This window comes from Manis javanica, chromosome 3 (genome assembly GCF_040802235.1).
Source record: "Manis javanica isolate MJ-LG chromosome 3, MJ_LKY, whole genome shotgun sequence".
In the NCBI taxonomy this organism is placed as follows: Eukaryota; Metazoa; Chordata; class Mammalia; order Pholidota; family Manidae; genus Manis; species Manis javanica.
In genome coordinates this window covers 123,924,236-123,946,666 of record NC_133158.1, presented here as the reverse complement: position 1 = coordinate 123,946,666, position 22,431 = coordinate 123,924,236, and the positions used below count along the sequence as shown (strand labels likewise).

Here is a 22,431-nt window from a genome sequence, read left to right as displayed (position 1 = left end):
TGAGCAACATAGAAGAATACAGAGTCTCTACAACCTATTATTTAAAAAATCTAATATCCAATCAAAAATTAAGCAGACGTGAAAAAAGTGTAACTCATAATCAGGAGAAAAAGTACCCAGTAGAAACTATCTGTAATGATCTAGATCTTGCAATTAGCAGACAAGGACTTTAAACCAGATACTGTAAATATTTTCATCAGCCTAAAGGAAGATGTGAATGAACACACGTGAAATTTTAGTGAAGAAATAGAAGTTACCGGAAATTATAAAAAAAGAACTGAATTGAAATTCTTGATTTGAACATGTAATTATTGAAATGTAAACATCACTAGATAGATTCAACACCAGATTGAGGAAAGCAGAAATTATTACTGAACTTGAAAGAGCAATAGAAATTATCAATCTAAAGATCAGAGAGAAAAAAGATTGAAGAAAAATAAACTGTTTCAGGGCCATATGGGATAATATTAAGCTTTCTGGAATAGGTCTAAGCAAGTCACCCAAAAAAGAGGAGAAAGCAAAAGGGTCAGAATAAAAATATTTGCAAAAAATATAACTGTAAATTTATAAAATTTGAGGAAAAATGCTAATTTCAGTCCAACATACCAAAATTTGTTGGTATGTATGTTGAAAATTACAAAATGCTGATCAAAGAAATCAATGATCTAATATAAAGATTGCCTAGCAAAATATTGTTTGCCCAGTGAAAAGAAGAGGATTCTTGACTTGGGTGATTTTGATAAATTTACAGAATGATTTTGGGCTTTGGTCTTCATCATTTGAAAGGTTGTAATAATCTCTTCCTCACAGGATTTTTATAAAAATTAGACAAGTTAGTGGATGTGACAAAAGCATTATAAAATCTTAATGTTACATAAATGTTAGTTATGTTTACACTTAAAATTAGATAGGTCTTGAACATGTAAAAAATCTTAGAATAATTATTTATGGTAAAAATAACTGACCAAAACTCTCATTTACTCTAAACAGTTTGAACACTTAATATAACTGTAGTAAATAGGCTTGTAATCTTAGGTATTGGTTATTTTTTTGCTAGCAAATACATTGTATTGAATAGTCATTTCTTGAAAACAAAGACTGTGTTCTTTAAATAGCTACCGTATCATATATTTTTATATCTTATTTAATAACAGTATTTCTAAGCAGACGACTATAGTAATACATAATTGTTATGCTTGTATTCTTTTTCTCATTTCAGATCAATGAATACATTTTTGATAATTTATCTAATAATCCTTATTTCTGAAGCCATCATTAGTACTATCTTGAAATATACATGGCAAGCTGAAGAAAAATGGGATGAACCTTGGTATAACCAAAAAACAGAACATCAAAGAAATAGTAGTAAGGTATTTTAAGGTGTTCTTGACTCTGCTATAAAAGAAATGTTATTCTTTGGCACAGTAATACTTTTTTGGTAACTTCTGGTAGGAGTGACCACTGTGATCTTCTAAAACCATTACAACTGAAGGGTGTTAAAAGGATATCACAAATGAAGAGTAGCCAGCATGTTAGTACTGGTATGCTTTTGTAATTTAGGGAGCAATATGACTTTAATAGTTAAGAAAAGATCACAAAAATTTAAATTAACTATATTTGCATTACACTTCACTACTACAAATTCAATGTCTTATTCCATTTACTGTATGTTATAAATGAATTAAAGATTAAGTTGATTTATTTTCAATTCTGTTGGAATAATTCAAGGAGTCTTGCTGTTACTATTGATGGCATGAAGTAATAACACAAATTACATCATATAAAGTTTTAAACCAATTAAGTATAGAAACCAACAATTAACATGTCATTTTAATAAATAATTGTTCTCCAGATTTCACTTTAGATTAAAATACAAATATTAGAAGGCAGATTTGAATCTCAAGAGACCGCAAAGCATATAATCATAAGAACATATTTTCCATTTCGTTCACAATGAGGTATTTGACCTTTCACAGAATGATGTTAAATGTGGTACTGCTATGCCATTGAGGTAGATTATTCCTATATAATCTGTAATTAAAGGTTTTAATTTCTAGCAGTTCTACTCTACCAATAACTTAATACTTTTTAAAAATTACAATCAATTTTTACTTATCTGTGATTTTGAAAATGGGAGTTAGAATGGTAAGTATACTCCAGAGGCTGTAATTTTGCTAAAGACAGTTTTGGTCATACCTGGTTTTTTGGTAACTTCTGAAAAGTAACAAATTAAGTAATTTGAATTTAACTTGTTCTTCTTTTATTTTGTTCAAGTTTCTATGGGCAATAAAAAAACAACCAAAGGAAAAGTGTTTAAAAAATAATTGAATAAATTAATTTTAATTAATAAGACTGTTTTGCTTCAGAATATAGTTAGCAGTCTGTTTAGACATGGAACTTTCAGATAATGTTCTTCAATAATACTGAAGAAATGCTCATGTTTTCTCTTATCAAGTAATCATTTTTTTCCCCCCCTAGATTCTGACATTTATTTCAGACTTCCTTGCTTTTTTGGTACTCTACAATTTCATCATTCCAATTTCATTATATGTGACAGTTGAAATGCAGAAGTTTCTTGGATCATTTTTCATTGGCTGGGATCTTGATATCTATCATGAAGAATCAGATGAGAAAGCTCAAGTTAATACTTCTGATCTGAATGAAGAGCTTGGACAGGTAAAAATCCTATTTTCCTAATTTGTTATTTTTATTTTGTTGTTTATTTTATGTTTATTTTATTTTCTCATTTGTTATTTTATTGAAATAATACATGTACAAAGACTAATACAAGAGAAAATATTATGAGGCTTAAACCAAAGTGTATAGTACTACTTTTCTCCACACCTAAGAATTTTTTAATCTTAAACCATTTCTTCCATTATTTATTATATTTCTGTATAATAGTCTTTCTTGATTTTTAATTTTAAACATTATTTACTATGGAATACAAAGCTGTAAGTTTTAATTACTCCTACACACGTCTAGATCATATCCACTTTGCCTCCCATAGCCCCCCAAGTATTGTTATATCGTAATTTGGGATTTAATAAATAATTTATTTGACATTATTGTGATTATTATCTATTTTAGTATTGCTTACTAATTGCTAGTTTTTATGTGTACCATGTGACACTATAATTACATTTTCTTTCTTAATATATTTTATTTTACCTAGAGTTAATTGTTCTGTTTTTGTCACTTGCTTAATATCCATATAGCACAAATGAGTCTCTGACAAATATATGAAACATCTCTTTACATATTCAAACATATCAGGTAATCTAGGATTTCTTTTCTCTCTCTCTCTTTCTTTTTCTGGTGGCAGCCTTTTTGGAGCCTCTTATCTTTCTGCTTCAATTTGGACTTCTTTCTGGGCCTGCTTCTCAGTTATCTCCCTGGACTTCCCTTTACCACCGCCCTGGAAATTCCTTTGCCTCTCTCCAGTTTGGATATCCTGTCTCCTGAATCCTGTGTCTTCCCACCTGTGGCTTAACTTCTCATTTTGGTGGAGCACATCTAATATTTCCTGAAAAATGATGCATGAGAGGAAAATATTTTGAGGCTTTACATGTCTGAAAATACCTTTATTTCCTTTTTATTCTTGATTAGTAATTTGGGTAATACAACCCAGGTTGAATATTGTTTTTCCTTAAAATTTCAAAAACATTTCTCCATTTATTTCTAGCTTCCAGTGTTGCTGTTAAGAAGTCCAGTGCCATTTTGATTCCCATTTCCTCATGTGTGACCTGTTTTATCTCTGTAAATGTTTAGAATCTTCTTTTTATGCTATAATTATGAAATTTCATGATGTGTCTGGTGTGGATCTTCTCTTTCTTTCATTGGACAATGAACTCTGAGCTCTTTCACTCTGAAAAACACGTCTTTCAATTTCTAGACATTTTTCTTGTATTATTTCTTTGGTAGCATGTTTTTTATATTTTGGGGCTTTTTTGAAATTTATTATTTGGATGTCAAACCCTTTATCTTGATTCTCTAATTCTCTTTGACTTTCAGTTTTTATTTACTTCTTTGTGTTTATAATATGCTTTCTGAGAGAATTTATTAACTTCATTTTTACCTAACTTTTGATTTTTTTACATTTCTATTATAATATATTAATTTCTAATATTTCAGAGTATCTGAATTGTCATCTTTTAATTGCATCTTTTTCCTGTTTCTAATCTATTCTTTTCCTTCTCTGAGGATAGTAATAGCAGTTTATTTTAAATCTCCTGTTCCCTGCACTTGTTGTCTTTCAGTACAGTCAGTTCTGTTATAATGTGACATGTAGATTCCTAAAAATCACTGTGCTATGCAAATTGCTTAGTAAAAACCACAGAGCTTTTGGGAAAGTGGGATTAGGTATACAGTAAGAACTGTCAGTAACACATTTAAAATAAAAGGATAGGAACCTAATAAAAACAGCATTTGATAAATTGTTAAGAAATACATAAATATTGCAGTAAATATGGCACTTTATCTTAAAAAAGATCTGATGTTTACTTGTGGAAGTAGTCATCAGAAGTATTACAACTTCGATGGCATATTGGAAGGAAGGTTATCTGAAAAAAAAAGGGAAGTCGTCACACCAGATAGGGAGGAGTGTGGCTCATCACACACAAGATGACCTGGTAGTTGTTTGAAGTTGGTACATTTCATGTATTGCTATGTGGCTTGGATGCAGTTTTCTGTATTCATCTAGTGTCTCTCACAGACAAAATTGTGTATAATCAAAAGCAAAATCCACGTTATGCTCAAATTGTTCCTTTATATATCAATAACATTGTAATCATGTTTTCAAGTCAATGTTGTAACAGAACTGACCATAATTTGTTGTAGACTACATTTCATATAAAGCCAATCTTTCATTTTCTTTACAAGTTTAAAAGTTTTCCCTAGTAAGGGTAGACAGCCTAGCTGTTTTTTGGTGTATCCCCAAATATCAGTATTGTTCTTTTCCTCAGTTTCACAAGAGAGAATTACTGCAGTGTTAGTATTTCTGCTGATTGTGATTGTTGGAAACATCTAGTAGAAATCTCCCTCCCAGTTTTTAGTGCACTGCCTCACACCTATTTTCAACTTCCCACAGAGTTCAGATTGTCCTGTTTCAACCTCCTTAGGGAATAAACCTTCCGGCTGTATAAGGGGCAGTCTCAAGTTTAAAAGTTATAAAGGCATTTCAGGTGTCCAACTGCCCCTGATACCTCCATTTTCAACCTCCTCCTGTCCTCTCACATTCAATGGTAGCTGGTATACCTACTTCCTGAAACTTCCTGGAAATGGTTTCTTCTTTGCTTAGGTTTCATATTCTGAGTTCTAATAAGTCTCTCACCACTCACTCATCTCCTTTCCATTTCCCAAATCTGTCAAATAACCCTTGTAATGTTGTGTCATCTACTGTTATATTTGTTTATTTTTTTATTCCTTTACTCTTATTTTGGTGATGTTTCTAGAGGAACAGAGATAACTGCATTTGTTCAACCTGCCATTTTTTAACCAAAAATCAATCAATTTACTTTTAATAGCATTTAGGAGGCATTGATAATTTATACCAAATATTAATTCATGTCACATTTCTTTAATTAGATATCACATATTCAAGACCTGAAAACATAACCTGTTTTTACTGTTTCTCTGAACACATTTTTCCCATTTTTTTTCCTTTCCTTTTACCTCTTCTATACCAATTTCTCTTCCTTCTCTTCATGATAGAATATTGTTTTTCTGGAACCCCACCATGTATAAACATACTCCCATCTGCTTTCTGTTTAAGAAACTTTTAAGTGATAAGTTTCTTCAGTTTCTAATTAATCTCAGCCTCTCTTTTTACTTTTAAGTCTGTCAATATTTCATGTTTATTGCCTCTATTCCTACTCTGTTTTTGTATTAATTAAATCTATATTTCACACTCTTCTATGTCCTTTCATTTCCTTACTATCCAAGAAATTACTCTTATGAAGATGTACGGTGACCTCTTTATCACCAAACTTAAAAGATGAAAATTCTTGAGGGTATATAGTTTTTTTTAAGTCAAAAGTTAATTTATTTTATCCATCCCTACTACCTAATCTTAATTCTAAAGAATCCTCCATGACTGATAGGTCTGTTTCTATTCCAATCATGTTTTGAGTGTTATTTCTATGTGACTTCTGATGTATTTTTGTATCATATTTTTTCTATACCTCATTTCCATTACTCTTCCTGACCCAGAAGTTTTTTATTAAGTTGTATAGGTAAGTGACATCTCTATATCCACTTTATAATTACGATTCAACATTTGCTATAGATAAGTCACATAGCAAAGATAATGTCACATAGCAAAGATAAAGTGTTTTATCTCTTACTTCCAGTTTCCCCATTTGCTAGCTCTATGACTGGGTAAGTTATTTAACCCTACTCTTCCTTAGTTTTCTCTTCTCTAAAATATACATAATAATAGTATCTACCTCTTGGAATTGTTGAGAGGATTAAAAAGTTAGGACATTTGGCAGTGCTTGGAATGTAGTGCATGCTTTACAATTATTGGCTTTTATTATTATTTCACCTAGTAGAATTATTACATCTAAGGTTCTGTTTATCTTCACTGTTCCCAAAAATATGAACTTGAAGATATAGTTTCTCACTTTTCTTTATTCTTGGTCAAACAATTTTTTTCCAAATTTAACACCAGCTTCCTTTTTTTTTTTTGACTTAATTCTTTTTTTATCGAAGTATCATTGATATACAATCTTTTTTTTTCAATTAAGGTATCATTGATAAACAATCTTTAAAAGGTTTCACATGAGCAACTTTGTGGTTTTAACATTCACCCATATTATCCAGTCCCCCACCCCCACCCCATTGCAATCATTGTCCATCAGCATAGTAAGATGCTTTGGAGTCATTACTTGTCTTAATGCTATACTGCCTTCCCTATTACCTACATATGTTGTGAGTGCTAAGTATAATGCCCCTTAATCCCCTTGTCCCTCCCTCACCATCCTCCCTCCCCAACTCCTTCTCTTAGGTACCCACTAGTCCCTTCTTGGAGTCTGTAAGTCTTCTTCTGTTTAGTTCCTTCAGTTTTGCTTTGTTATACTCCACAGATGAGTGAAATCATTTGGTACTTATCTTTCTGCACCTGGCTTATTTCACTGAGCATAATACCCTCTAGCTCCATCCATGTTGTTGCAAATGGGAGGATTTGTTTTCTTCTTATGGCTGCATAATATTCCATTGTGTATGTGTACCACCTCTTCTTTATCCATTCATCTACTGATGGACACTTAGGTTGCTTCCAATTCTTGGCTATTGTAAATAGTGCAGTGATAAACCTAGGGGTGCATATGTCTTTTTTAATCTGAGAACTTGCATTCTTTGGGGTAAATTCCTAGGAGTGGAATTCCCGGGTCAAATGGTATTTCTGTTGTTAGTTTTTTTGTTTTTTTTTTTGAGAGGGCATCTCTCTTATTTATTGATCAAATGGTTGTGTTAACAACAATAAAATTCTGTATAGGGGACTCAATGCACAATCATTAATCAACCCCAAGCCTAATTCTCAACAGTCTCCCAATCTTCTGAAGCATAGCGAACAAGTTCTTACATGGTGAACAAGTTCTTACATAGTGAATAAGTTCTTACATGGTGAACAGTGCAAGGGCAGTCATCACAGAAACTTTCAGTTTTGATCATGCATTATGAACTATAAACAATCAGGTCAAATGTGAATATTCGTTTGATTTTTATACTTGATTTATATGTGAATCCCACATTTCTCCCTTATTATTATTATTATTTTTTTTAATAAAATGTTGAAGTGGTAGGTAGATACAAGATAAAGTTAGAAAACATAGTTTAGTGCTGTAAGAGGGCAGATGTAGATGATCAGGTGTGTGCCTATAGACTAGGTATTAATCCAAGTTAGACAAGGGCAACAAAACATCCACGGATGCAGAAGATTTCTCTCAAAACGGGGGGTGAGGTTCTAAGCCTCACCTCTGTTGATCCCCAATTTCTCACCTGATGGCCCCCCTGCAACTGTGCCTGTCTTAGGTTGTTCCTCCCTTGAGGAATCTTACCCGTCTCTGGCTAACCAGTCATCTTCCGGGGCCATACAGGGAGATGTAAAGTTGGTAAGTGAGAGAGAAGCCATATTGTTTGAAAAGGTTAGCTTTTTACTTCTTTGCAGATTTATGCCCTGTGGCTTCTATGCCCAGCATTTGTCTTGAGGTATCTTTACCACTTGGAGGAATTATGATACTCCGTAATTTCAATATGAGGCACGAATTCTACTTACAGGTTGTAATTAGGAAGGAAGAAAAAAAGCTATAGACGTAGCAGACAGAAGAAAACATGGGAAGATTGATTATTTCTTTGACATATCTTCTTGTAGAGTAACATAAGCATGTATAGGTTTTAAACTACTAATTAAATTGCATACACACATTAACATAATAGGAATACAGCTACATAACCAAAGCAGACCTACAATCACCAGCCATATCCAGTGAAACCAACCAGCTTCCTTTTTGTATATTGATCTTTTTATTCTGCAGTCTTGCTGAACTCATTTATTACTTATTAACTTTAGTAGTTTTTAGTGATTCGTTAGATTTTCCACATACAAGGTTATATTATCTCCAAATGAAGATAGTTTTACCTTTTTCAATCTGAATACCTTTTATTCCTTTTTTTGTTACCTGATTATCCTGTCTGGAATCTTCTGTGTACCATTGAATAAACATGGCAACAGCAGACATTTTTCTTTTATTCCTGAACTTAGTTTAGGGGGAAAGCACTCAGTCTTTCTCCATTAAGTATAATGCTAGTTATAGATTTTTTGTAAATGCAATTTATCAGGTTGAGGAGCTGTCTTCCTATCCCTAATTTATTGAGTATTTTTATCATTAAACCCTGTTGGGTTTTGTCATTTACTTTTTCTGCATCTATGGAGATAATCATTTTATTAATAAAATAATGGACAAGTACCATTTTTTTTTTATTATGGTGGGTTTTCATTGATGATTTTTATACAAACAAATCTTGCATTCCAGGGATAGATCTAACATGTTTGTGGTATATAATCCTTTTTATATGTTTCTGGATTTGGTTTGTGTCTATTTTCATAATGGATGTTCATCTATAGTTGTTTTCTTACAATACCTACCTCCCTTTTTAAATGGCTTACTTCTCTAATCATCATTACAATAATCAAATCCTCACCATAACCCTAGTTGTGTCAGTACTTGACTATTTCATTCTTCTGTTTGTGGACCTACCTGCAGTTAGGGTTTATTTTCCAGAATTAGTCCTGAAGAGTAATAAAATTGTTTGTCTGACTTCTTAAAATATTTCTTCTTCTAATCATTTTTCTCTTTCACTGAGTTTGTTTCTTGCCTTCAGTTTCAGTTCCCTCTGCTTTAGAAGCTTCTCACCTCTGACTACTTCTGTTGCTGTGATTTTGTTTTCCTGTTCCCAGTTCTGTAGCAATTCTCCTCAGCCAGATACTCTTTCACATTCTAGATTAGTAAGCATCCCTTCCACCCTTGCTGAAAGATCATTCTTGAGTCATACTACTTAAAAACCCCTTATTGGGATATAGAAAAGAAATACTGATACACATTTTCAGTCAGCTGTACAGATGAAATGCACCTAAAGATGCCACAAATTTCTAAGTGTATATACATCTGAAATATTTTGTGTTACCCTGCTTTGTTTCCATGGCATGTTTAATTATTTCAGTGTGCTTTGTATTGTAAGAATCTCAGCATCAGTATATCAGTTAATAAGTAAACTTGACCTCAAGAGACAGAGGACAAGGTTTTTTTGTTCAACAAAAGACCATGAATATAAAGGTTTGTTTTGTTTTTTATCTCTAGGTGGAGTATGTGTTTACAGATAAAACTGGTACACTGACAGAAAATGAGATGCAGTTTCGGGAATGTTCAATTAATGGCATAAAATACCAAGAAATCAATGGTAGACTTGTATCTGAAGGACCAACACCAGACTCTTCAGAAGGAAACTTATCTTATCTTAATAGTTTATACCATCTTAACAACTTATCCCATCTTACAACCAGTTCCTCTTTTAGAACGAGTCCTGAAAATGAAACTGAACTAGTAAGCAACTTTTAAATTAATAAATAGGTATTTCATTTGAAACACTTCTTTTTTTTAGTTGATAGGCTGTAGGAGAAAAAGTTAGGTGTTAGTGGGACAAGGAATATGTATTTGGCATGTATATCCTTTGATTCAACACTGAGAATTTGTAGACCATAACCTAGTTTAACTTGTCACTTAATATGTGTCTGCTTTAGTTCTCTGGGTATTTAAATGGGACTAAGTTAAGGAAAGCTCTTAACTGCCTTTAAGCAAAGAAGACTTTGCTGATAAATAGAGCTTAAATTTATTTAATACTTTTTAAGACCTCCCTTCTACAAAAGAGTTTTCACTTTTACTTGCAATTTGATTAAGCCTCCTATAAAAATGATGAAGGGTCATAAGCCAATATGACATTTTATTCTTCAGAGTTAGAAGCAGCAAGCTGTTTCTCAGGCAGTTCAAAATTGCAGCACTCTTCTAGATCTGAGATTATTAAACTGTTAACTGTACTTGGAGTTTTTAGAATTCTGTTTCTGGTGTCCTAAATGTTCTTTGAGGAATAGTATTTTTATTGACCATTAATTATGTTTCTACAGATTAAAGAACACGATCTCTTCTTTAAAGCAGTCAGTCTATGTCACACTGTACAGATTAGCAATGTACAGACTGATGGCCTTGGTGATGGTCCCTGGCAATCCAACCTTTCGCCCTCCCAGTTGGAATACTATGCGTCTTCACCAGATGAAAAGGCTCTAGTGGAAGCTGCTGCAAGGTAGTTTTAGTCTAATTTCCAAATCTTCAGAAAAATACTTTTCTTCTAAATAAAAATAAGAAAATACTACAGAATTACTGTGAATTGTCAGACAAATTCAAAAACACATAGAGGTAGAAGTACACTTTATATTTTAAATAGGAATTTGAAAATGTAAATTTTGTGGTCAAGCTTGCATTGAGTCATATTTTAAGAATTGTCTTTAAAAATCCTGTTACTATGAATATAAATAATATAACTTGTGAGAAATACTTGTGTATGTATTGTTTTGGACCTGCCTGATCCTTTAAGTTCTTAAAAATAATGCTATATTCAAAGGAAATATTTTTAAATACATCAAGTTAAGTTATAATATCATTGTGAAATATGAACTATCATCCCTTAAATTTACATTTCTTTCTCCTTTTAATCCCTAGAATTGGCATTGTATTTATTGGCAGTTCTGAAGAAACTATGGAAGTTAAAATACTTGGAAAACTGGAACGGTATTTTTTTTCTGTATTTTAATTTTCTATATATTAATTATTTAGTATAGAACAGGAGTTGATAAAAATCTATGGCCCACAGGTATAAAAGGCCTACAGCAAACTACATTGCATTTTTAAATGGTTATTTTTTAAAAAAGAAGAAAAGTTTGCAACAGAGATCATACATGGCCTATAAAGCCTAAAATATTTACTCTCTGGCCCATTACAGAAATAGTTTCTTGACCCTTGCTCTAGAATGATGTCAGAATTACATTGTATCTCATCACAGTAATAACAATATTCTGCTCTGAATCTTTCCACTGTATTTTGGTTTAGTGGTTCTTGAATTTACTTATGTGTTTATTTTTATATAGCCCTGAGGTAATGAGTTTTATAAATTTCTACTCATTAAATAAAGAAAAACATATTTCCTATGATTTTATCTTTCATACTTTAAGAAAGCTGTCTTATTTCCAGTGTTTTCCATTTTATAAATTAGTCTATTGCTATTATATTTATACTTTTCATGGTTTTTATCAATTCTGATCATATCTCAACTCCAGCTGTGCTTTTCCAAACTAAAGAGAGCTTATTCTTTGACTCCTTTCACATGGGAGCTGATGTAGCTTATTTCTTCAACTTATAAACCATCATTCCACTCAGTATTTTTCTTTGAGATGTACAAAGCATTCCATATATACATTTCAATATAAATTCACCTGTAAGACTTTTCCAGCCACACCTGAACCACCCATACAAATTGTTTTATAGCTCCCTGTGGAAGCGTTTGTTCCCCTACCTGCACATACATACACTGTCCCAGGTTCAGAATCACTGCTTTCATGACCTTGTGTTACTAATGTGAGTGTATTTCTCAGGTGTGTTTTGGCAGAAAAAAGTTAGGGTCAATCACCTTTTTTAGCAACGAAAAACATGGATCTGGATTCAAATCATTGCTCTGCCACTCAAAGGCTTACTTGACTTTAGGCAAGTTACTTAATCTTGTTTCAGTTTAATAGTCCTCAAATGTGAAATGAGTAAGACCTACTTCCTTTGGGTATTAGATAACATAAGGTATGTAAAGTACATGGCATTTGGTAAGTATTCAGTAATGTCAGTTCCTTCTATTTCTGTCTTGTGTTGTTATTAATGACTCATACATAACCCATCATCTTGAAAATGTAGTTTAGAAAAATTTTTTTTCCAAACTAACCATTTTATCTTTCATAGTATTCTTTCCAGATATTCACATAACATTATTCAAGTACTAAAGTTTTTGTCTTTCTTATTTCCTCTCTTCCTTAGGTACAAACTGCTTCATGTTCTTGAATTTGATTCCAATCGTAGGAGAATGAGTGTAATTGTTCAGGCACCCTCAGGTAACCAATCTAAACTTTTATGAGTTTTTATTTATCAAATATTAAGAGCTTGATAACTCATTTTTCTTTTTAGGTGAGAAGTTTTTGTTTGTTAAAGGAGCTGAATCATCAGTTCTTCCGAAATGTATAGGTGGAGAAATAGAAAAAACCAGAGTTCATGTAGATGAATTTGCTTTGGTGAGTGTAAATTTCAGTGATACATCTGTACTTTTTCTACACACACACACACGTGAAAGATTTGGGGCCTCATTTTTCCATTAATAATCCATCAAAAAAATACAGAAATTGAGCAGTTCTGTTACACTGTATGTAGGCTCCACATGCTCTAGTTATAAATTGACATTGAACATGGTAATATATGTCTTGTCTTTGAACCTATTACAGTCAGGGCATTTCTTGCTAAAAGGACCATTCAAATTGCTATTTTTAAAAGGGAGTTTACTAAAAGAATATAGGGGAATTCCAAGGATGGGAAGAAACTGGAACTCTCACACATTGCTGGTAGGAATAAAGATAATACAACCACTTTAGAAAATCGTTCAGTAGTTCCTCATACAACACAGAGTAATAATAGGTTTACTGTATGACCTCGCAGTTCCACCCCCAGGTATAAACCCAAGAGAATTGAAAACCTATGTCCACACAATGTGTACAAAAATGTTCTTAGCAGCATTATTCCTAATAGCCAGAAAATAGAAACACCCAGAAGCCCATCAACTGATGAATGGATTAAACAGTATGTTATATCCATATAATAGAATGTTATTTAGCCATTAAAATAAATGAAATTCTTATATTGGTACATGAATGAACCTTAAAAGATTATGCCTAGTGAAAGAAGCTAGTCACAAAAGGTCACATATTCCACTTACATGAAATATCCAGAATAAGCAGCTTCATAAAAATGGAAAGCAGATTAGTGGTTGCCAGGGTCTACAGGAAGGAGGGAAAAGAACTGACAGCTAATGGATATGGGATTCCTTTTGTGGGTGATGAAATTATTCTGGAATTAGATAGTAGTAATGATTGCACAATTCTGTGAATGCACTAAAAACCACTGAATCGTACTCTTTAAAGGCATGAATTTTATGATAATATAAATTACGTCTCAATAAAAGAATGTAGGAGGATTTTAGAAAAGCAAGTGCTACAATTCATGTGAACAGGAAATTTATTAAGCAGGTCTCTCTCAGTCTTTGGACCTCATAATTTCTCATTTCTGATTTTTGTAAATGTATATTCCATACTTATCTCCACTCACCTGCCTCCTTTACTTAGAGTTTCTTTTCTCCCATTACTTTTTCCTATTTGTTTCTGACCTAGTTAATCTACCACACTGTAACATCCATGAGAACAAAGACATTGTCTACCTCACTATCATTTTAATATCCAGAACAATTCCGGCACATAGTTGGCGCTCGATAAATATTTGTTGTAGAATGAATTAATTAATTTGATATGTTAATAACTCTCATGGTCCCTTAACAGTTTTAATGAGAAAGTTATTTACAAGTGACAGTCATTTGCAAATCAAGGAATTCTATTTAGAAATCTGCTAAATAGTCTCATTTGGTATTTTAAAATATACCCTTTGCAAGTTCTGATATTAGAACATTTATTTGGGGTTTTTCTGAGGAAAATGTATAGTGAAAAAATTAACTTTTATAAACTTTAGACTTAGATTACCAACTTTGAAATGTTAATACCAAAGGAAAATTTGAACCCCATAGAATAACATATCAAGTATATATTCCTAGTTTTTATGTAATTCCAGTTCACCAGCAGAGATATGATGTAATCTAAAATCATCCCTTCATTGACTCCATAAAGCATTATTTGTTTGATAATGGTCACCTTACAGACTTCTTTATTTGAAATACGAATTTGTCATACTATGATTTATGGTTCCTTTTCCTTCAAAAAAATTGTTACAAAGTAGATAAAATGGATTTGTAATGGTTAAAACAGAAGACTAGAACCTGGAGCTTCCTGTCTTGACAATCCTGAAGGTAGCATTATAGCTAACCCTAACTTTCTGGCTTTCCGGAAGAATAATTTTATAACCATAGGTAAGAGAGTCTTTATGATCCTATCTAGGTTCTACAATTCAATGACTTTTATTATTTTGAGCAACTTTTTAAGAATCAGAAATTCAAAGAGCAATGAAAATATGTATCCCATAACTCAGATCCTTAGGTCTTTGTGACACTTCATTTATTTCCTATCACTAAATGGTAGTACTTTTTAAATTATTTGTAATTGATTTTTGGTAGGGAATTCTCAGTCAACTTCATGACTTCTTGATTCCCCATGAACTGTTTGTGTTAAATTTTTGCCTTTTATTTTTTTGTTTTAGAAAGGGCTAAGAACTCTGTGTATGGCCTATAAACAATTAACATCTAAAGAGTATGAGGAAATAGATAAACGCTTATTTGAAGCTAGGACTGCCTTGCAGCAACGGGAAGAGAAATTGGCAGATGTCTTCCAGTTCATAGAGAAAGACCTAATGTTACTTGGAGCTACAGCAGTAGAGGACAGGTAAGTATCAGATAAATAAGTAATGTGATTTTTCTCTTGTAAGAATTTTTCTAGCCTAAATTCCACTTACTAACATTCTGTAATAATACATTTAAGACCAAAATAGAATTAAAGCCTTAATTTTTTGTTCTACTAAGATATCTGAAATAGGTGAAAGAATTCAGCTATGTGTAGTCTTGCTGATAGGCTTGAATTTTTTAAATACTCCTCAGTGTGCCATACAAAGACTTTAAACACTTGCTTAATTTTCTAGTCTCAACCTTCCACCACTGCCTGCTTCAAAAGTACCGAACTATCTGTAGTTCTCTGAATAACAACTATAGTTAAAACTGTTTTATTTTGTGCCTTTTTTCCTTGGCAAAGCTGTGCCTTCTGTCTGGGTCATTCTTCCCTTGTGATTTGTGAATATCTATTCAAAAAGTTTAGTTCACATATTACCCCCATTCCAGTAAGTCCTTTCCTGACTCCTAACAGGATTAAAATTCTCTTTGTGAAGTCTGCTTGTTTTCTAGTTAGTTCTTTGTTGTCCTTGTTATAGTATATTATAATTATTTGTTTAGAGACTTTCTTTTCTGTTAGTTGTGAATTCCTAAGGTCCACTTACTCTTTGTTCCCCAACATCTATCTCAATGTGTATTTCAGTTTCTCAAATAAATTGAATTCTGATTAAACCTGTTATGTTTTCTTCTGCTGCTAGATCTAAGGCTGTTTACATTTTTCTAAATGTGGGTTTTCTTTACTTCTCAGTTGTCCTCATGAGATTTTTGAGGATCACCTATGTAGTCCCTTACTATCCGCAGTCTGATTTTTGACCTATTGTATGAGAGATTTACTTATCAAAAAAAATTTAAAAATCTAATTTGAAATTTAAGTCTTTCTAATAAAATAGGAGTTTATGAAGACCATATTCTTAATTTGGTTTTATAAAAATAAACTTTGAAGATACACTCTTAAAATATGAAGCTGTAGTTTTATGTTAACCAGATGATCACTAATTTGATTATGCCTGTTTCTTTCCTAATGGGAAAAAAAATCTTCAGTTGTATTACTACACTGTAATATTCCTATGTCAAGGAGTCCAGAATTTACCTTACTTATATTATGTGGTTTATACTTAAAATAGTCAAAAGAATATTTTCTACTACTAAATTTTGTTTCTTTTATTTTCAGACTACAAGATAAAGTTCGAGAAACTATTGAAGCATTGAGGATGGCTGGTATCAAAATATGGGTTCTTACTGGAGATAAACATGAAACAGCTGTTAGTGTGAGTTTATCATGTGGACATTTTCACAGAACTATGAATATCCTTGAACTTACAAACCAGAAATCAGACAATGAATGTGCTGAGAAATTGAGGCAACTTGCCAGAAGGTAAGAATATACTTATCTGGATCATGGAGTTCAGAGGTCAGCAAACTGTGCTCCATGTGCCAAATATAACTCACTGCCTTCCTATAGCATCATTTCCAAAAGGCCATGATGTCAAAATAATTTTCTCATTTTTTTGGTAGGTAAAAGGAATCCAAAAAAGACTATTTTGTGATACAAAAATTATATGAAATTCAAATTTTGGATTCTGTAAATAAAGTTTTATGTGAACACAGCCACATTCATTCATTTAAATATCAGTAAAGGCCTTTGCATTACAGTACAGTTGAGTAGTTGCAACACAGACCTTATGAAGCACTTTTGTCATTTTTCACTGCTGCTTGATACACGCAACACCAATCACAGTAACAGCTATAACTTGGTAGTGCTATATGTGTGTGTGTGTGTGTGTGTGTGTGTGCATGCGTGTGCATATATATATAGAGAGAGAGTCATGACATTTTACTGTATTTTTCAGTATTACTTATCACATCCAAACAAGAAAAGAAAGGGAATTTTAATCACACTTTAAAAGAAGAATGGAGCGCTATTTTACTATCAACTTAGATGGCAAAGCACTGTTTATTATTCAGTGACTCAGACATACCACCTGTTTGAAAAAACATATTCAGAAATGAGATACAGAATCTCATTACAAATCATTCTGTTGTATTAAATTATAAAATGTCTTTATAGATCAGCATTGAAAGATGGACATTTGCAATTGATTTTGATGATAAAGAATGTTAACTTTGAACCCTAATTAGGCAAATGTTATCCCCCCACCCTCCAAAAAAATTTCTATTCTTATCATTAGTTTTATTCTCATTCAATTTTATTTTTAAAATTGCATACAATTATTATTACATTTTTACTTAATAAAAATTTTCTCAAAATTTGTTTCCTCTTTTGTAATATAACTGCCTGCATTATATACGTAGTTTAGCCTCTTGGCCCACAAAACCTAAAATTGAAGTATTTACTTCTGGCCCTTTACAGAAAACTTTTGCCAATCCTTGAACTAGTTCCTATGACCAATATGGAAAATTAATCTGCATTTTACTCTTCAGAGATAATTTCACAAGTATTTATACTCTAAATCCATTCTCTTTTTTTCTAAATCTATGTGTTATAGGCAGATATCTATATTTAGGAGCCCCCATTTTAAATAAATTAAGGAGTGCTTTTTTGTAAGCATGAAGGTTGCTTGTTTGTAGGCATCTTAGGTATCCTATAGGAAATTACTATTTGCAGTCTTGTAATGCTAAGGCAGAAAAACATGCAAAAAGGCAGTGCCAGAGCTGTCAGTGTACATTGAGTACTTTATATTTATTATGCAGGCACTGATGTGATAATAAACTCTGGATTTCATCAAAGAAAAAATTATTTAAGGGGTGTTTTTAAAAAGTAGAACTCACAGAAGGTTCTTTGCTTGAGTTCAAAAAGGTGATTGATCTAGGGAATCATAGAACAGTTTGAGAGCAGAGCTAACACCACTGGTTACTTGAACGTTTAAGTACTATTTTGTTAAGGAGAACCCCCTAAAACCTGGAAATTAATTGCCTAGAATCATTTACTTTATTTTTATTTTTATTTTTTTTATCAAATGTACATCACAGAGGTTCAACAGTTTCCCCCCTCCACCCCGCCCTTGCCTACTCCTCTCTGCCTTGGTAACCACTACTAACCTCTCAGTGTCTGTGAATCTAACGCTGTTTTGTTCCATCTGTTTTGCTTTTTTATAGTCCACAAATAAGTGAAATCATATGGTATTTGTCTTTCTCCACCTGGCTTATTACACCAAGCATAATACACTCTAGGGCCATCCATGTTTTTGCAAATGGTAGGATTTCTTTTCTTTTTATGGCTGAATAATATTCCACTGTGTATATGTAGCACATCTTCTTTATCTATTCATCTAATGATGGACACTTAGGTTGCTTCCATGTCTTGGTTATTGCAAACAGTGCAGCAGTAAACATTAGGGGTGCATATGTCTTTGAATCAGAGATCTTGTTTTCTTCAGGTAAATTCTTAGGAGTGGAATTACTGGGTCAAGTGGTGGTTCTATTTTTAGTTTTTTGAGCAACCTCCACACTGCTTTCCACAGCAGTTGCACCAATTTGTAGTACCACCAACAGAGTAGGAGGGCTCCCATTTCCCTGTACCCTCACCAGCATTTGTTATTTCTTGTCTTTTGGATAGTGGTGATCCTAACAGGTGTGAGGTGATCTCTCATTGTGGTTTTAATTTTCATTTTGCTGGTGATTAGCCATGTGGAGCATCTTTTCATGTGCCTGTTGGCCATTTGTAATTCTTCTTTGCAGAAGTGTCTGTTCAGATCCCCTGCCCATTTTTGGATCAAGTTATTGTTTTTTGGGTGTTGAGGCATATGAGTTCTTTCTGTATTTTGGATTTTACCCCTCATCAAATGAGTCATTTACAAATATATTCTCCCATACTGTAGGATGTCTTTTTGTTAGGCTGATGATGTTCTTTGCTGTACAGAAGATTTTTAGTTTGGTGTACTCCCACTTACTCATTTTTGCTTTTGTTTCCCTTGCCTGAGGGGATGTGTTCAGGAAAAGAATCATTTACTTTATATATGTCTTCTAAAATATTATTCCTGAATATAAAAGTAATAAATGTCCATTTAAAAAATGCTAGAAATGGTAGGGAAGATATGGTAGTTAATAACATAACCATCCAAAGATAATTATATTTTCATTTTAGAATATTTTCTTTAGTGAGTCTGTTAAGATCATGGATATTGTTCATTTCCCTTTTTGTACAAAAGCTATATTATAAAGTAAAGACTATACCTTAAAATGAATTTTAGACTTGTTATGTGAAATTTATGTTTTAGAGATACCATATTTTTGGTGAGATGTTTTTTCTGTGATAACCATATAAGTCAATAGGATTTTGATTTACAGACTTTTTGAAGTTAGCTATTGGTGGAGCAAAGAATTCCATACTTTTGAAACTTTAGTTTATACTTCCTTCACAAACATATTGTTGTCTCCTATCTGGGCATTTGGAAAACAGTCAAAGAAAGTGTATTGGTTACCCTCAGAACACTTTGTGTATAGGAAAAACAGAAGTAAATATATTGTCATATACCTGTCACAACTGAACTGTGACTGAGGCAAGAACAGAGAGCTGTGGGTAGACAGAAAAGGGAAGCTGAGCTTCGGCAAAGAGCTCTGTAGAAGAACGCACAATATGTTGTCTCCAGAGATGAAATGTTGACTGGTGAGAGAGCAGCACCAAGAAGCAAAGGAGGCAGTGTGTGTAAATCCCAGAGCTGAGAAAGAGGCTCATTCAGGGAACTGATAATAGTTATGTGTGGCCAGAGAATGGAATAGATTGGAGGGGATATGAGGAATAACTGACATGAGGCTACAGAGATGAGCAAGTGCTACCTACTGTGTGCCAGCACTGTGAGGTGCTTTTCCATATTTCATAAATATTATCCCATGGATTGTGAAATAGCATGGTGATTTATGAAGTCTGTCCAGAGAAAACACTTTAGTGTGACTTGAGAAGTTCCCCTAGGAAAATTGATCTGCTATGTCCCATTCCTGGCTGCTAACCCTCTTCTGAGGCATGCACTCAGGCGGTGCTTCAGCTGAACACTTGGGAAGCAGCACAGGTTGCTAAGTAAAGTTTAACCAGTAGGCAGGAAAAATAATCAATATAGGTCCTGATTTCATTTACTGGAGAATTAATGAAGAAAAAAATACATTTTTTTAAATGTTGTGAAGTGAATTGTTTACCACGTATTAGTTACAGCACGACACAATGGTGATTAGGCATACTATGAAAGACTTCGTTTTGACTTGTAAAAGATTTTTCTTGATATTACAAAACTAAAATCTATAAAAATATGTTTAGTTTTTATAGTTTGCTGCTCATTTAATAGACTTCCCACTTTTCATTTAAAAAATGAGCATGCAGCCACTATGGAAAACAGTATGGAGTTTCCTCAAAAAATTAAATATAAAACTACCATATGATCCAGCAATCCCACTTCTGCCATATATCCAAAGGAAATGAAATCACTGTCTGGAAGGGATACCTGCACTCTCGTGTTCATTGCAGCAGCATTTACCATAGCCAAGAAGGAAAATAATCTAATTGTCTATTGATGGATGAATGGATAAAGAAAATGTGATATGTATATTATACACAAAGGAATATTATTTAGCCTTTAAATATCTTACAGCATAAACCCAAAGGGAGGTGATACCTATGTTCCACCATATTAATATCTGTCATAAGAGTCCAAAATAGGAGTTAATAGCAAGAGATAGTCATGGTATCTTCATTCCTTTCCTTCCTACTTTCATATTAATGTATGAACTTTCCTGAACTTCCCTGAACACTCTTGATTTCATTTAATTTTTTAAAATTAGGATTCACTAAATATATAATTAATACGTTTATTTTTTAAGGCCTTTGTACTCACAATTTAGGAAAATATCCTCAGATTATGTGTTATAATCCACATTTTAGAACATCTAGTTACTATATCTATACATCAATTCCTTGTAAAATTGAATATCATGTTTTACTCATCATATCAGTCACTCTCAGATCTGCTTAATCTTAACTTCTCAGGTAATACTATTCAGTTTGTTCTCCAACATACCAGTTTCGTCAACAGACAAGTCTGTGGGTGAATGGTCCATCTTGCAGTAAGAATCTTCTTTTAACTAAATGAGTATAAATAAAATGGCTTCGAAGTACCTTACATAAAATACAATTATTTTCTCTTTCAGAATTACAGAGGATCATGTGATTCAGCATGGGCTGGTGGTTGATGGGACCAGCCTCTCTCTTGCACTCAGGGAGCATGAAAAACTATTTATGGAAGTTTGCAGAAATTGTTCAGCTGTTTTGTGCTGTCGTATGGCACCGCTGCAGAAAGCAAAAGTATGTTTGTGTGATAAAAAGTTCCATAAAGATATCTAGATCCAAAAGTATTTCTTAAGGTTAATGTCTTACCTAGTTCCATTTGATGGTGTGCAGTATAGGAATCTTACTAGGCATCAGTCATTTCTCATATTACTAATTTTGACCATGTACATTAAACCTTTGGAGTTTTCAGAATGAATATTAAAGTTCCAACTTTATAATAACCTAGAAAGTCTGAGGTAGGTAGTAGTTTGTGATTCTCCTGAGACACAAATTTGAACTGTGATAAGTAAAGTTTCACAAGGTAGTCAACTAGCAAGGGAGCTTATAAAATTTAAATTCATCCTCTGATCTCTACTCATTCTTATATTCTCATGAAGTGACAGTTCTGTTACGAATGGCTGGTGATACATGAGACTTCAGTAAAAAGTTGAAAAGCCACTTAAAGTGATATGAAAATATATATAGGAAATATTTGAATTTCCACTATGATTTAAATGAAAGCTGACACAAATATTTTTTATAATTCCAGATTGTAATTTGAGCTCCTAGACTGTATCCTTCACAAATATCCTTTGAAATGCACATCTAAACATTGATTATTTCTCATACAGATCTAAAATATTAGGTAACCAGTTTTTTTTGGCTTCATGGAATTTTTTTACAATGCCTATATTTAACTATAGTTAACTATAGTTAGTTTGTGAAGACTAAAACTGGTGACCAGAGTTAATGCCTAGATTCTTTATAAATATATATACAATAATTCCAAAGAAACCTTCTTTTGATTTTATTGAATTTAATTTTGATTGTATTTTTAATTTCTTAAATTTTATTAAAAGAGAAAGTAATCTTTCCTCTATATTAAATGAAAAGAATGATTTCTTGAAAAAATTTTGCCT

At 32.6% G+C, this 22,431-nt stretch overlaps 1 protein-coding gene across 6 annotated transcripts in view; it reads left to right on the top strand.

Moving 5' to 3' along the window:
* The window catches only part of ATP11B (ATPase phospholipid transporting 11B (putative)), a 135,023-nt gene that overhangs the window by 65,717 nt on the left and 46,875 nt on the right, over positions 1-22,431 (top strand). For 5 of the 6 annotated variants that reach the window (XM_073232002.1, XM_073232003.1, XM_037003537.2 and 2 more), the window contains 10 exons: positions 1,220-1,370; positions 2,479-2,676; positions 9,858-10,100; positions 10,679-10,854; positions 11,271-11,339; positions 12,627-12,700; positions 12,774-12,877; positions 15,057-15,238; positions 16,409-16,612; positions 21,394-21,547. In XM_073232002.1, coding sequence (XP_073088103.1) covers positions 1,220-1,370; positions 2,479-2,676; positions 9,858-10,100; positions 10,679-10,854; positions 11,271-11,339; positions 12,627-12,700; positions 12,774-12,877; positions 15,057-15,238; positions 16,409-16,612; positions 21,394-21,547 — 1,555 coding nt within the window. The remainder of the gene's footprint in view (positions 1-1,219; positions 1,371-2,478; positions 2,677-9,857; positions 10,101-10,678; positions 10,855-11,270; positions 11,340-12,626; positions 12,701-12,773; positions 12,878-15,056; positions 15,239-16,408; positions 16,613-21,393; positions 21,548-22,431) is intronic. The other variant, XM_073232005.1, reaches the window with a different exon arrangement.